This window comes from Marmota flaviventris, chromosome X, assembly GCF_047511675.1.
Source record: "Marmota flaviventris isolate mMarFla1 chromosome X, mMarFla1.hap1, whole genome shotgun sequence".
NCBI classification, from domain to species: Eukaryota; Metazoa; Chordata; class Mammalia; order Rodentia; family Sciuridae; genus Marmota; species Marmota flaviventris.
This window is the reverse complement of record NC_092518.1, coordinates 1,256,502-1,272,915: the sequence shown is the minus strand read 5'-3', so window position 1 is coordinate 1,272,915 and position 16,414 is coordinate 1,256,502. Positions and strand designations below refer to the sequence as shown.

Here is a 16,414-nt window from a genome sequence, read left to right as displayed (position 1 = left end):
CCTCCTAGAGAAGCTATGGTTTGTTTTTGTGTTGAAGTTAAACCCAGGGCTTCGCCATGCTCGGAAAGCACTCTGTGGCTGAAGCCTTACTCAGCGCCAGGTGTCACCTCTGTACCAGAAGCTAAGCCAAGGCTTCCCACATGGTTTAGTTCCCAGCACAGTGGGGAAGCTCCGCCTGAAAAGGGCTGGAGCCAGGAATCTGTCACTAACCCAATTTCAGCCAGTGATTGGATGATGTTAGCTGTCAGTCACGATGCAGAGGCGGGCCTGGAGGCCATCCATCAAGGACGCTGGGAGGAACTGTCCAATCGGTGCGCAGAGGAAGGGGGAGGGCGGGCTTCCGCAATCTCGCGGGCTTTTCTTCCTCACTGACTGGGCTACTCCTTCTCTGGCACCTGAGTTCTCTCCTCAGGGACCCCAGGTGACTCTCGCTCCCTGTGAACCCCGCGATCTCGGGTGACTGGAGGTTCCTCAGAGGACCCGGGGTCACCAAGGAAGCCAAAAATGGTGAGTTTGCGACCAGGGCTGAAGGTGCACAGTCAGCACCTTCCTTGGGGCTTGCGCGCAGGTGACCTGTGGAGCGCGGTAGAGTCCCCGCTGGAGGGTGGCCCTGGGCCCTGTCCCCTGGTTCCCTGGGTTTGGAAGGGCGGCTCAGGGCCCTGGTGTCCCCTTTGCTCCCTACTGGTGGCCCACACCCACTCTTCCTAAAGTGGAGGAAGCAGGGCCACAAATGCACCTTCCTTCTCCCAGGGGAGCTCCTCCGGAGGCTGCTGTAGGTTCCCCAAATTGCAGGTGCCTCCTGCCTTCTAAACCCCACCTTTCCTCCACCTCACAGCACGGCCAGACGTTCGTTCTTCGCACTCATTTCCAATGGACACTATCTGCTAATTGTCACTTTTCATCTAGTGAAATATTTGAAATAATCTTCCTCCCTCCCTCCCCAGCCATAACTTGTGATCCTCCTACTTCAGCCTCCCCTGTATCTGGGATTACAGGGCTGTGCCACTGTCCCTGGCAAGTAGAACACTTTTGAAAGCATTTGTTTTCTATTTGTGAATATTATACTTGAGGGGAAGGAATAATCACTTAACACTTCCTTGTGTTTGGTCAAAATAACTGCTTTAAAGGGAATAAGGAGGTTGTTTATAGATCTCAGGGATATGGAATCCTGGGCTACATCAATAGAGTATAACTGCTCCCTTTTCTGATAGTCCATGATGTAGAGTCACACCAGTTGTGTAGTCACGTAAGCACACAGGGTAATAATGATGTAGGGACAAAGGAGGCAAGGCACTGAAGATAGCCAGAAACAGTTTTATCTGGCTGCAGCCAGTCTTAGAGGGCACAGCTTTTGCTGTAATCAATCAATCAATCCCCTCAACCCTGAGTTCAGGTGGTTTTAGGATTTTATATTTATCATGTAAGGGGAGGGGCTCAGAAGTTCACATTGTAATACTGAGACCCTCAACTCTCAGACCACACAGTCTCATTCCAGTTATGCCTTTATTGCTGGCTCTTGGCAGACACTCTAATCTCAAAAGAATGAGATGATCAGAGTGGTGCCCCTGCCTTCAGTTGGCTCCATATTTAAGCACAAAAACCACAAAAGGGACATTTGGGGTTCAGGCAAAGCAAGCAAGGCTGAAAGCTGCAGTCAGTCAGTCTCCAGTTGGCACCATAGATCATTCTGTGTTCTTGGGGGATTTTCATGAATAAAAGAATGCAAACTGCTCCAGTCATGACCTTTTTGTGTGTCATGGCTAAGTTCACAAAATGGAGTCGCCATAGTCAAGTTGTCACATCACACACATAAAAGCAGCTTTTTTTTCCCCTCTGTTCTGACCAAGTTAACCCTTCAAGGACAGCACCTGAGAAGGGGAGAGCTTCTTCTCCCCTTTTTTTCCTCCTCTACCAGCTGTTACTATGGAGCCTAGTTGGTAAGTTCTCTGTGAAGCCCAGCTCAAGGCCAGAGGCCTTTTTTGCACATTTCTACAAACTACTATACTGGATAAAAGTATGTAAAAAACTAGTAAGGGAAGTTTGAGTCCTGCATTTGGAGTGCTAATTTCTCTCAGACTAGTGGCCCAGTAAAATAGGGCAACATAAAAATAGGAAGTTTGTCTACACTGAACTTTTTTGTGGACACTCTTTTGTTGAAAGTCCTAAAATTAGCCATGGTGAAGATTTCTGGAGAAACCCAGTTAAAATTTTCTGTGAAAAAAGAGGATGCCACTACAATAATGTCTGATTCATTTACTGTCTTTCATCCCCAGCTCTTTTCAATATGATTTTCAGAAAAAATCTGGGTATTTTTCCCAGCCTGTCCTGAAAGTTGTGCTCCTCCTGCCTCAGCTTCCAAAGCTGTTTGGATTAAAGGCATTGACAACCCCAGCTACGGAAAATAGTTCATTTTAACCCAAATATTAATGACTATACTAAGGAACATGGATTCAAGTTACCCTGAATGATGTGTGTGTCCCTCCCTGGAAGAGATTACATGATTACATATTTTCTTTCTTTCTTTCTTTTTTATTTTCTTCTTTCTTTTGTTCTTTCTTTCTTTTTTTTTAATATATCAGGGATGGAATGCAGGGACACTTAAACACTGAGCTACATCCACAGCCCTTTTTATATTGTATTTTCACATATGATCTAAGTTTGTTATGGTCTCACTAAGTTGCTGAGGCTGGCTTTGAATTTAGGAATCATCCTACCTTACCTCTCAAGCTGCTGGGATTACAGTTGTGTGCCACTGTGTATGGCCTACATGAACTTTTATAAAATAAACTGTGTATCACTGCATTAACCAATTGCATTTGTAGGAACATCAGATTGTTGGGGTACAGACAAAAATAAAGAAAATTTCTTCTGTATTTCTGTTATTGCATTCTGAGCTTTGGTAGATTTTGGAGACATCTGGTAAGGTTAGTGATATATTCTGTGAAATTTTGATATTGTGGTCTGTTACAGAAATTAAGATGATTGGCTATTGAAGGGCTTAAGATAGCACAAGATAATTTTTGTTCTCTATACAGAACCCTGCCTTTCTACCCTCATGGTGATCTAGTTAGCTAAAGTCAAGTACTCTGAAGGTTCTTTGATGTAGATGCAATGTATAGACAACTTGAGTCCATAGCTGTAAAAATCTTGTGCTTCTCCTTTTATCTTCCTTAGGTGTAGACATCATATCAGATTTCTTGGGCAGAGTTTCCCTTTGGACATTTCACAGGGTGCCAAGTCCTCAGCCACTATCCTCTCCTGGAGCTGCCACAAAGTGCCCACAGCTGCCCTGTGCCCTGCAGGGTGAACAGAACTTCAGGCCCTGGGTCAGCTCCTCCTAGGGGACAGCCTGAGATGTAGGGTGCAGCCTCTCAGGGAAGCTGCTGGAGGCTCTGAGCTGAGGAATCTTCTGGAACAGGCCTCATCTAGACAGCCACTTCTGTGGGACCTTGTTTTCCCCAAGCTCTGTTCCCATTCCTTGGAGACAAGTGGACAGTCAGCCTGTGGATGCTGGAGCTGAGGGGCCAGGTCAGCAGTAACTCCGGCTGTTTTAGTCTCTCACAGTGTGAAGGAGCAAAACCTCTCCCAGAGTATAAGGACTACCCACCCCGGTGCAGAGCTGTGCAAACTGAAAAGCCTCATAGACTGGAGTCATTGTCCAGGTCCCTGGGACAGTGATCCTGGATGCTTTCAGGGAGCAAGACCAGGAGGGAGTATGTCCCTTCTGTCAGGGACCTTCCCTGCGCCTTGTGCCTGACACATGTGTGCTCCCTCAGCACCAAAGCTTTCTGTGCATCACTTTGAAATGATGTGCTCACTTATCTGAGGCCCAGGTTTATTTATTCAGAGCCACATGGGATGGACTATTATTAAAGAGGCAAGAAAGAAGTGGATTTTAAAAAGTCTAGTTACATTTCCATTGTTACAAATCCCAACTTACAGCCAGGTACAGTGGTGCTCACCTGTGATTCTTCCTGCTCCAGGGGCTGAGACAGGAGTGTTGCAAATTTGAGGACAGCCTTAGCAACTTATCCAGGCCTTATGCAACCTGGTGAGACTGCATCTCAAAATAAAATAGAAAAATGACTGGATGACTGGGGATGTGGCTTAGTAGTAAAATGTCTCTGGGTTTAATCTTGGGGTACCAAACCCCCCCAAAAAAAAGAAAGAAAAGTCCTAATTAACTAATTTACCTTTTTCTACCCCTGAGTGTGTATAGAAATTCTGTAAGATTCAATCTTGTCTTTTCAGTGATTTCAAATTGAACTCCAACCCTAGATTCCAAAATGCCACGTAAGATACAGAGAAACTCTGTCTTGCATTATTGCTGCAGAATTTGAGTAGAATTCTATAAAAATAGTGGTGGATAAATTTAAGAATGTGATTTCATGAAAACTAGTATCTGTCCTTCACAATGTGATGAATTTGACAAAGGATGACAGTTTTTCACTGTTGTCTGGACTTGGCTGGTTCATGTTAACTGTGTGTTTTTTTTGGTATCAGGAATAGAGCCCAGAGGTGCTTAACCACCAGCCCCTTTTAGATTCTTTGTTTTGAGACAGAGTCTTACTACATAGCCAGGGGCCTCAGACTCCTGAACCGCTGGGTTACAGGTGTGCACCATCAATCCCGTCTTCATTGTAAATTTTAAGGACAATTTTGGCAATATCTGAAATACCCAATTATGATCATTTAATCACTGAATTTCGGTGAAATAGTAAATGACACTTGTTTTCTGGAAAGGAGCGATATGTCTGTCTAAATAAGGGTGCTGATCCCTTAAAGAGCACTCCTACTATGTCACCTGATTCCTGTTCCCTCCTAAGTGCCTCCTGCTAGGGCCACCCCTTTGGGGCTGGCCTTTTAGCTTATGAAATTTGGGTGCAACAAAAATGCTCTCTCTACTCTGTCCTGTACAACATTTTGGCTGGTCTTAGATACAGTCTACTATTTCCAATATTTTGAAAAGTATTTTTTGTTGTTGCTGTAGTTAAACACAATACCTATTTATTTATTTTTATGTGGTGCTGAGGATCAAACCTAGGGCCTCTCATGTGCTAGGCAAGCACTCTACTGCTGAGCCAGAATCCCAACCCTACTATTTCCATTTTTAGATGTAGTTTTTCTTAAGTTTACCCCCAAAATACAGTAAACTTTGCCCTAAATTTCACAGAATTTTCTGAAATTCTCAGTGCTTTTTCAGAGAATGCCCATCATGGGAACATTCAATCCCCTTTGTGAGAAAGTGTGTTGTCTTTCCATTTATTTTGTTGCATTTTATGCCTCTAATTGTGTACCTTTTGTATTATAATAATTTTTATTTCTCATTACATGTATTTTTGTGTGTGTGTGCGTGTGTGTGGACCACTGGAGATTGATCCAAGGGAGGGCCACATACATGCTTGGCAAGTTTTCTACTACCGAGCTACTCTTCAGTCCAAGAGAATTAGTATTGTAGACTGTTGTTTGTTTATTTATTTGCTTACTTATTGAGTGCTGGGGATTGATGCCATGGACTTGCTCATGCTTAGTTATCCTCCAGAAATGAATTTCTATTAGTGAGCAGCGTTCTGGAGGTGGGCAAATGTTTTACTGGGGAGTAAACCTACAGGCACTTGACCACTGAGCACATTCTTAGCCCTTCTTATTTATTTATTATTTCTTTTTTTTTTTCTTTTTTAATATTTTGTATAGTTGGAGATCGATAGAATACATTTATTTTGTTTGTTTATTTTTCTGTGGTGCTGAGGATCATATCCAGTACCTCAAACATGCTAGAAATTGCTCTGCCACTCAACTACAATCCCAGACCCCCTTTTAATTTTTGATGAAGTCCAGTCTCACTAAATTTCTGAGTATCTTGCTACATTGCTGAGAGTGGCCTCCAACTTGCCATTTCCCTGCCTTGACCTCCCTGGTGGCTGAAATTACAGGTGCACACCACCCCACCAGCAGTTGGAATGACTTTTTAAAAAAATATTTATTTTTTATTTTCAGTTGGACACAATACCTTTATTTTAGTTATTCATTTTTATGTGGTTCTGAGGATTGAACCCAGGGTCTTCACGTGCAAGTCGAGTGCTCTACCGCTGAGCCACAACCCCAGCCCCTGGAATGACTTTTGAAGACTTATCATCCAATTTATTTCCAGATGGAAATAGTATTGAAAATCAGTTTCCTTCCATAGTTTTGAAATTTGTACCTATGACTCTTCCTCTTTGCTTTATTTTTGCATTATTATGAAAATGGTATTTAGCATATATTATTATTTTTCATGTATATATTTGTAAAACTTCATGGCTTGGTAGATTATTTACTTCTTTATTACATAAACTTTGTTTTTATGAGCAATTTTAGGCTTACATAGTTTATTAGTCAGTGTTCTCTAGAGGAACAGTATTAAGAGGAAGTATGATTATCAAAGGGGATTCATTAGATTGGCCTACTTGACCTGAAGCTGGATGTCTACAGTGGCCGTCTGCAGCTGGAGAGCTTTAGAAGTAGTAGCTACAGAATTCAAGAGGCTGAGGCCTCAGAACAAGAGGGATCAATGGTGTTGCCCTACTCCAGACCAGAGATTCTGGAAACTCCCTGGAGAATCACTGGCAGAGTCCACTTTGGGAGAATGAAGAAGGCAGACTCTGATATCCTCAGGCCATTGCAGTAGCATTTAAGAACCTATTGAGAATAAAGGAGCTTGCTCTGCTGCTGCTTCCTTCTTCTTCCAACTTTTGTTCCACCCAAGACACCCTCCTATTGGATGGTGCTGCCTAGCTTAAGGAGGTTCTCCAGTTTAGTTTGGTTCACTGTTCCACATGCCAATCATTTGTAGACACACCCTCATGGACACACCCAGAAGCTCATTAATCATCAGTATCTTTAATCCAATCAAGGTGACAATTAAGTGTGCCATTACTCATAGTCTCGAATACCCCTTCTCTCCAGCCATAAGTCTCCACTGTTTTCAACATATTGCATTGTTGTAGGGTGTTTGATAGTTACTAAACCAGGGTTGAACCTTTGATAAAGAAAATGGATGAAGCAACACGTTATGATAAGCCAAAGTTCATCCTTTACCTTAGGGATCCTCCTCTGTGTGATGTGATTGTGTTTGTCACGTAGTTTAAAAGATAATGTCATACAGAAGAGTTTCACTGCTCTGGGAATCCTGTGTTCCCCCTCTTCATCACTCCTCCTCATTCCTCCATCCCTCTCTGCTCCCTAAGTCCCTGGCACCCATCAGTTCTGCTACTGCATCTGTAATGTTGTCTCTTAAGGAATGTTCTTGAGTTGGAATCTTACTGCACATGGCCATTTCAGTCTGGCTTCTCTCACTTACCAGTCTGCCTTTAAGGGTGCTGTATCTTTCCAGGCTGCAGAGCTCATTTTCTGGGTGATGTTCTTTGATGTGGATAAACTGCACCTTGTCCATTCAGTATTGAAAGGTGCATCTTCCTTGCATCTAGCTTTGGGGAGTTCTGGATATGGCTGCTGTAGTCACTGCAGTGAGGGTTCCTGTGCCCATAATTTTCACATAATTTGCATAGACACCTGGAGTGTGATGGCTTGATTGTACAGTTTTTTGCATTTATGATTAAATTTTGCATTTATGATTATGAGCATCATTCATAGTTTTCTTTTCTATTTAATACTTTTCTTTATCTACTTAATTTGTATAATATAGTAACGTATGCCTCAGAAGGAATTAGGACGTGTTAACTCAGCTTCTATGTTCTAGAAAAAAATGTAGAAAATAGGTGGCAGTTCTTAAGTGTCTCATGGAAGCCTGTTTGAGATGTCAGAGCCTTGCCTTGCCTTTTTGGATAGTAATTAGTTATTGAGCCTGTTTTTTTGAGCCACCATGGGCTCATCTGTTTTGTGTAATCTCTCTCAAAGAAATGGTCCAGTTTCTGCAAGTTTCTAATTTGTATCAAGCACGTTTATGATAATCTTGAAGTCCCAATGCATTATTGATGATGACATTTTTAAATGTGTTAGATGGTGATGTTCATGAAAAACTTGATTTTGCAGTCTGCGAATGTCCTGATTGTGGTTTCATCAACACCTTTTCTGTTACCTTCCTGTGGTTAATTTAGGTTTACCTTACTCTTCTTTCTCTGTTTTTTTGAAGCAGCAGTTTCAATGATTGCTTTTAGCTCCTTTTCTGAAATGTGCATTGGATGACTTAGATCCCAATACAGCACCACCTCTGGTATTCTCTATGAATTTCCTATGATGGACTTTTACATTTTTTTCCTTCAAAATGGTCACCTTTTCTCTTAAGTCACCTCTTTGTCCTGTGTCTGTTTAGAGTCTTGTGTTTCATGTTCCCTTCCCTGGAGGATTTTCAGCTGCTTCTGATCTGATTCGTGCTTTAGCTCTCATGTTCTTTGAGCATACATGGGATTTCACTGGTGGTGCACTTGTAGGGGTGTGGTTTATGTCCTGTGCAGTGTTGCTGTGACCCTGAGACCTCAATGTGGTTCCCCTTCGGTTAAAGGCCCATGAAGCCCTCCTGCCTGCATCATTGTCCTGACACAGTTGGGCTGATGTCTCTGAGTGTAATTGTGGATTCTTCCTTGTTTTGGGTGGTTCTGTATGTTTTCAGTCCTTGAGTGTGGTTCTGTGTCAGTGGCAGGGACATTTTCTTTTTGCCTGTTCCATCACTGTGCAGACATCATAGCATGCTTATAGATGTGAATGGTGGCCTGTTTCACACCCAGACTGTGTGGGATAGTTCAGGAATCTGGGCTACAAACTTGTTGCTTTAGCACACTCTGGAAGAGCTTCTGTAGGTTTGTTTGCACCACCATTGCTGCAGGCACGATGAATCTCTTTCACAACAGACAACCATTGCACATGTGGCCCAATGTTGATCAAAATGTCCTTGAGAAGAACATTTGTATGTCTCTCATGACTGTACATTGTGGTAGTGAATCGGCTGCTGTTAAGAGTTTGACAGTCTTTAGACATTCATTGTTCCCATGAGACTTAGAAAAGTAGTGCCTGCTGTTTATTAAGAAGATTGTTTTGAGAGTTATTGTGAGGCTGTTGTTTGGACAAGGTGACATTTTTGGGTCATTGAGTTATTTCTAAGACATGTGCCATCTTTCACTTACCCCATTCTGGTTTGACAGTAACCACAGGAAATTATAAAATTATTGTGTTTATTAATAAATAAATTAAATTAATCAAATAGAGAACTCATGTTTGTTTTGGTCATTTAATAATAAGCTAGTTGACTAAATTTGTTCTGGAGTAAAGCACCTACAAACTTCTAGTTGTTCTCAGTGTAATCACACAGGATGAGCTCTATCTTCAGCTAATGCATTGAGACAACCTGTGTGAAAGGTTGTCTAAATGTTGTCTAGGAAGGAATGTCCTTAGTGACCCCATGCCCAGAGGGTGTGGGTTAGGGCGGGTTCTAGGCATTTCTTTAAGTATGGAACAATAGACTTTCAGAGGAAACAAGACATCAGTATTACCATGTTGTCTATATTAACTTTGTAGGTACAGGGAGCCAATGTAATTGGCAGAATCTCTCTCAAATGCCTAGTTTCATGATTCCTGCAATTTCCTTCTCATCACCTTTCTTTTCTTAAGATAAGTACTATCAGAAGTCCTTATATTAGCTCTGTACCACACAGGACATTTCTAGGAAACGTAATAGAGGTGCAACCAATAAAGAAGTTAGGAGTGATCTGGGAGCCTGTCTTACTTCCTGGGAACTCACAAAAGAAAGGGTATAAATCACTATGATGTTTGCCTTTTGAGTAGCGAATTTCTAGTGTTGGAATGGTTGGAAGAAGTTGAGTGCAGTAAAGATTTGATGGACCAAATCGTGGAATTAATCGAGAGGCCAGGGAATCATGTGAACATCATGCATGTTGAGTATAGATTTCTCATGCTGTCAATCTCTCCTGGCCTCCACTATACATTTGGTGGGATATTTTAGATCTCAGTGACCTTTGAGGATGTGGCTGTGAACTTCACCCAGGAGGAGTGGGCTTTGCTGGATCCTTCCCAGAAGAACCTTTACAGAGATGTGATGTTGGAAGTCCTCAGAAACCTGGCTTCTATAGGTAATAATGATGTTTCTAAAATTAGTCAAATAGAGAACTCATGTTATTTTGTTCATTTATGTAGAAGGTTAAAAGGGAATCAGTTGGTGAATTATTGCAGCATAAATGGCACGTACGATTTGGCAAAGCATTTCTAGCTCCTAAATATTCATAAAGATTGTTCTGTTCTTCCATTTAAGGAAACAAGTGGGAAGACAAGATCACTGAAGATCAGATTGAAAACTCTGGGAGCAATATAAGGTAACGTACTCACAAGAGGAATTCGTGAGGGAATCTGAGAACTGTCATATAATATTTAAAGCAAATCAACCAATGAAGTATGCATAATTTGAGAAGTATTTATTCTTATAATGTTTTTACCAGAAATATATACTTAACTGTAACAGATATTCAGTCTTTTCAAAGTATTTGACATTCAAACCATACTATGAAATTGCATATGTGAATATCACTATTTGGATAATAGCCATAGAGAAGCTATATTGCATAGGATTGTTTCCTTTCAATCTCTTTATTTTCAGGGAAGTTGAGCAAGTCAGAAAACCTAGCCTTTACCTGATGTTGGTAGTAATGTAAGGATCTATAAATAAATAGCAAATTGTGAATGAATCAAGCATTGCTTATGTGCTGGTCACTTCTTCTTCAAAGAAGTTATATGATAAACTTCAAAGGCACAAAATAGTGTGGGGAAACCTTCAAATCGATTCCAATTCTTAATTGAACAAAGAAAAATTTTAATTGAGTAAATCCATGTGACTTCATTATATGTGCCACAGAGTTCATATGTCCTTCATTCCTTAACAGGCACATCACATCTCACTCTGGACACAAATACTACAAGCACGAGGAATGTGAAGAGAAGCCATGTGAATTTAAAAAATTTTGGAAATCTCTGGTTTCTCCCAAAAGTGTTCACACAAAAATGTTAACACAAACTGGAGATGGACCATATGAAAGTATAGTACATGGGAAAGTCATCAGTTGTTCCAGTGACATTCAAAGACATGAAGATACTCATACTGGGTGGCAACCTGATGAATGTCAACAATATAGTGAAGCCTCTTCTTTTCTCCTAGGTGTTCAAAGACACAGGAGAACACACAGTGAATGTAAACACTTTCAGTGTGAGGTATGTGGGAAAGCCTTTCATTTCTCCTCTTTATTTAGAAAGCGTGAAAGAACTTATTCTGGAGAGAAACTCTGTGAATGTAAACAAGGTGGTCGAACCTTTATTTCACACACAAGTCTTCAAAGGCACAAGATCACACACACGGGGAATGCACGTTTCAAATGTAAGGTATGTGGGAAAGACTGTGCTTATCCCAGTTTATTTAGAATACATCAGAGAACACATACTGGAGGGAAGCCCTATGAATGTAAGCAGTGTGGTAAAGCCTTTGCTAAATCCAGTTATCTTCAAATACATGGAAGAACACATACTGGAGAGAAGCTCTATGAATGTAAGCAGTGTGGGAAAGCCTTTGCTACTTCCCATCAGCTTTATAACCACGGAAGTATACATACCAGAGAAAAGCCCTATGAATGTCAACAATGTGGAAAAGCCTTCACTACTGCCTCTTGCCTTAAGATACACGAACGAACTCATACTGGAGAGAAGCCCTATGAATGTAAGCAGTGTGGGAAAGCCTTCACTCAGTCATCTCACCTTCACTCACATGAACAAACTCATACTGGAGAGAAGCCCTATGAATGTAAGCAGTGTGGCAAAGCCTTTGCTATGTCTAGTAACCTTCAGATTCATGGAAGAGTACATACTGGAGAGAAGCCCTATAAATGTCAGCAGTGTGGCAAAGCCTTTGCTAAATCTGGTGACCTTCACAGACATGAACGTACTCATACTGGAGAGAAGCCCTATGAGTGTAAGCAGTGTGGCAAAGCTTTCACTCAGTCCTCTCACCTTCACTCCCATGAACAAATTCATACTGGACAGAAGCCCTATGCATGTAAACAGTGTGGCAAAGGCTTTGCTAGATCCAGTGACCTTCAAATACATGGAAGAACACATACTGGAGAGAAGCCCTATGAGTGTAAACATTGTGGCAAAGCCTTTGCTAGATCCAGTGACCTTCACATACACGGAAGAACTCATACTGGAGAGAAGCCCTATGAATGTAAGCAGTGTGGCAAAGCGTTTGCTCAGTCTAGTCAGCTACACTCACATGAAAAAACTCATACTGGAGAGAAGCCCTATGAATGTAAGCAGTGTGGCAAAGCCTTTGCTTCATCCCATCAGCTTCACAAACATGGAAGAATACATACCCTATGAATGTCAACAATGTGGAAAAGACTTTGCCACATCCTGTCTGTTTCACACACGTGAAAGTACACATACTGCAGAGAAATCGTATGCATGAAAACAATTAGTAAACTCTTCTGTTATTACTGTTTCACTCATATACATGTAGGAAGTTACTGGAGAAAAATCCTTTGAATATGAAATCATATAAATCAATATTTCATGTTATCCTCAAACACAAGAAATGGCTCACACTTCTGAAAATGTGTGTTTGTGTGTGTGTGTGTGTGTGTGTGTGTGTGTGAGAGAGAGAGAGAGAGAGAGAGAGAGAGAGAGAGAGAGAGAGACTGGGGATTTTCTGATGTTGCTCTACCACTGAGCTACATTCCAGTTCTTTATTACATTTTATTTTGAGACAGGGACTTGCTGCATTTCTTAGGGTCTTCCTAAGGTGCTGAGGCTAGCCTCCAACATTGATCCTTCAGAATCAGCCTCTCAAATCTCAGGGATTAAAGGCATACACCAGCACATTGGACTCAATAACTCTTTAAATGTGAAAAATATCACAAATCATTCCATTTTCCCTGTTGCCTTCAAAGCCATTTCACTCACATTGAAAAACAAACCCTCTGAATATGGGGGATTTGCTACATCCTGCCAGCTTCCCATTCATCCCTGTTTTCCTTCTCATATATGAAAACACTCACAGAGAGAAGCCCTATGAGTGTGAGAAATGTGGGAAATCTAGTTTTCTAAGTATTTTACTAAGGACTGGGAAGATTCTTTTGGAATAAAAAGAACAAATCCTATGCAAATAAGAAATATAAAGGTTTCAGCTGTTCTAGTTTTGTTCAGTTGTATGAAAGGACTCATACTGTAGAAAATGCTGAGGATAAGCCATGTGGGGCAGTATTCAACTTTCAGAGTTTTCTTCAAAGGTGTAAAGACTTCATATCTGGGAAGATCCTTTTTCTCTCTTTAAAAATTGTAGTAAGGCTTTCAACTTTCCAGGTCCCTTTGAACAGCATTTAAGAAATCACACTAGACAAAAGCCCTGTATATAGAAATGTGGTAGGACCTTTGCTTGTTTCAGATCCATTTGAACTTGTTCAGACTTGAGGAAATTTTTATTTTATTTCATTTTATTTATTTCTTTTGAGAAAACCACTGTAGGTGTGTGAAAAGGTATGTGCCTTAATCCTTTTTTTACCTATTCAGAGGTAACAAAAATGCACCCTGGGATGGAGAGGAACATTGCATCAGCATGAAGATTTGAAAGCAACATGTTTTTCTGGGTTAAATCTCTCTTATTGTTAGATTCCATTTTCATGTGTTTTAAGTCTTTTCTGTCTAATGTTTCATTACATATTGTGAATGTTAGTTTAAGCCTCTCCACTCCAGCCTTTGGTACAGATTGGTGAAATGTCTCTTCTGAACTTTTTTCCTTCTTTCTTTGTTCACATTTCGCCCAGGAGTGCTCTACCACAGAGTTTCTCCACAGTCTTTTTAATTGTTATTTTTTGAAATGGGGTGAGGCTGGGAGCTGGAAACATAGTGATGTGTTTGTGTACCCTGCAGCTGGCCTCTTTCTTGTCCTTGATTGCTTATTGATCTGTTGATGACTCTGGGACCCCACTCTTGTCACTTATGCTTGTTCTAAGTCTCATGTGTTGCATTGTATGTAGACACATTAAAGAGCATTGAAAAATAATGTCATTTGTGTATATTATTTGGAGAGGCACTTTCTCAAAATATATTTTGCCCTATATTTGAGTTCTTTCTCTTTTCTTTTCCCAGTTCTGGGGACCTAATCCTGCCTTGTGCATGCTAGACATTCTAGCAGCGAGCACTCCCATAGCTCAGGTAGTGAGTTTGCTGCTGCTGTGTGTGTGGACCCCACTGATGACCACATCAGCAGATGCAGCTCTGCAGGTGTTTCCCCCACAATTGCAGATGGTCTCTTTCTTCTGAAAGGTCTTTTTATCAGTGAATTTTTTTACAAAAACTACATCCAACTTAGCATTTCTCCCCATGAATAATACTTAGTTGGAATATTCCAGAAAACCCAGGCTTTTTTTCTCTCTGTGTTAGAGTTCGTCAGGAGCCCTGGGAAAATAGTGTGATGGTTTTCTTAATACACACTACATGAGCAAAGGCTTGGTAAGTAGGATCCCAGTCTCATGTCCTAATATAGTGGCACTACCTTCTCCACCAAAGAATCTTAAATAAGCTTCTCGAGAGACCTTCACCATAATCTTCTTTCAACAGAATATCAGGAAAAAAAATTTGCAAATATCTCAATGTGGGTTATAACACAGACTTCCTTTTTTGTGTTAAAGCTTAGAAGACCTCTGACCAATCTTACAATTTGTACACAAAGCACTTTCTGTTAACTAAACAGAACAAAACAAAAAACACCTTTATGTATACCCCTACAAAAAAATATAAACCTCTATCCCTGTCACACTGGGTATAAATAAAGATCAATAAAATTCCAAGCAGTGATCTAAAAAATTTTAGGTGATACCCCTCAGAACTCTGCATCTAATAATCTGCTCCTGGAACATTCCTTGGGTGTCTAGCCTCATGTGCCCTACATCACTAATGGAGCTACAGCCTCCAACCAGGTGATATTGTGCATTACATGATGTGGAGAGGGCTGTTTCTGCTCAGGCTAAAGAATTCAATAACCTGTCCTAAGGATTCAAAGCATCCTGAGCAAAACCTCACCCACAACCTTTTCAGGAATCATAGATCTTGTGTGATCATTGCTAAGAGTTCCTTACATACTTGTGTTCAAATTTTTAAGGTAGCAAACATGCCAAAGATGAGGTGGTTGTCACTGCTATCTCTCTTGCCAGCCTTTTGCTGTGTCTCTGTTCATTTGGAAAGGAAGGCCAAAAGAGTGTGCTGTGGCACTTCTGTTTTTAATAAATACAGCTTAAGCCATCCAGGATTGCTCTAAACTTTCTTTCCACCTAATGAGACAGTGTGGCAATTTCCTAGTTTTACATCTTTGATTTAGTAGAAATATTGCATACTGGTGTATGAGTACTTGATGCAGTCTGAACTTCTTTGTAATAAATTCATTTGCCAAAGGCAGTAGTTGCAGACTTGCTATTGGGAAGTGTGAGGAACTGGAGTGAATGCAACTGTCCTAGGGAGCCGACATTCTTTGTAGGAACTCAATCTTGGTGAGTACATCAGTGCAGGAATCAGACTCCTAGGAGGATACAGAATCTCCTGACAGGATCTGCCTATCCTTTTTGTTCAATAGTGGGCTGGCAGGTGGATGGCCACCTTCTGATGGATTTGGGTTTTTAGGTGAGCAAGTAGTGAGAATATATAATGATTAAATGAGAATTAAAATATTATTTGTCATACTGAAGACATGATTTGGGTGCCAAACACGATAACAATTAACCTTTTGGACCTTGAATCACATATTTTCCTTTCATATATGCATTTTGTCACAAACTTTTGTAGTGTGATGCTTATGTGAAACAAACTGAGATGAATATGGAGAGGTTTATTTAATGGAACAGTGTACTAGAAGTTTTAAAGACCTGCAGCAGACTTAAATTCTACTCTTGTTAAAATTTTATGAAAGACTGTGAAATTCTCAAAATTCTTTTGAATCCCCAGGTGCTGTGGCATACACCTGAAATCCCAGTTGCTCAAGATTCTTAGGTAGGAGGATTATGATTTTTTTTCATTTTTTTTTAAAGAGAGAGAGAATTTTTTATTATTTATTTTGTAGTTTTTGGTGGACACAACATCTTTATTTTATTTTTATGTGGTGCTGAGTATCGAACCCAGTGCCCCATGCATGCCAGTTGAGCATGTTACCATTTGAGCCACATCCCTAGCCCATCTTTTCATTTTTTTAAAAAATTATTTTTTATTTGTCGGTGGACATTTATTTATTTATTTATATGTGGTCCTAAAAATTAAACCCAGTGCCTCACACATGCTGGGCATGTTGTCAACTACTGAGCCACAACCTTCACCCAAGGGTTTTGATTTGTATGGTGGCTTACCTGGATGACAAAGATTAAAGAACTCCGTGAGACCC

The 16,414-nt window shown here is 40.7% G+C and overlaps 1 protein-coding gene across 1 annotated transcript; it reads left to right on the top strand.

Annotated features, from left to right (window-relative positions):
• Positions 1 to 425: 425 nt before the first annotated feature.
• Positions 426 to 14,031, top strand: LOC139703280 (zinc finger protein 709-like). The gene is given in 4 exon segments (XM_071606477.1): positions 426 to 507; positions 10,262 to 10,322; positions 10,887 to 12,359; positions 12,361 to 14,031. Coding segments are annotated over 2 exon segments (1,452 nt in total). The 5' UTR covers positions 426 to 507; positions 10,262 to 10,322; positions 10,887 to 11,004; the 3' UTR covers positions 12,458 to 14,031.
• Positions 14,032 to 16,414: the final 2,383 nt, after the last annotated feature.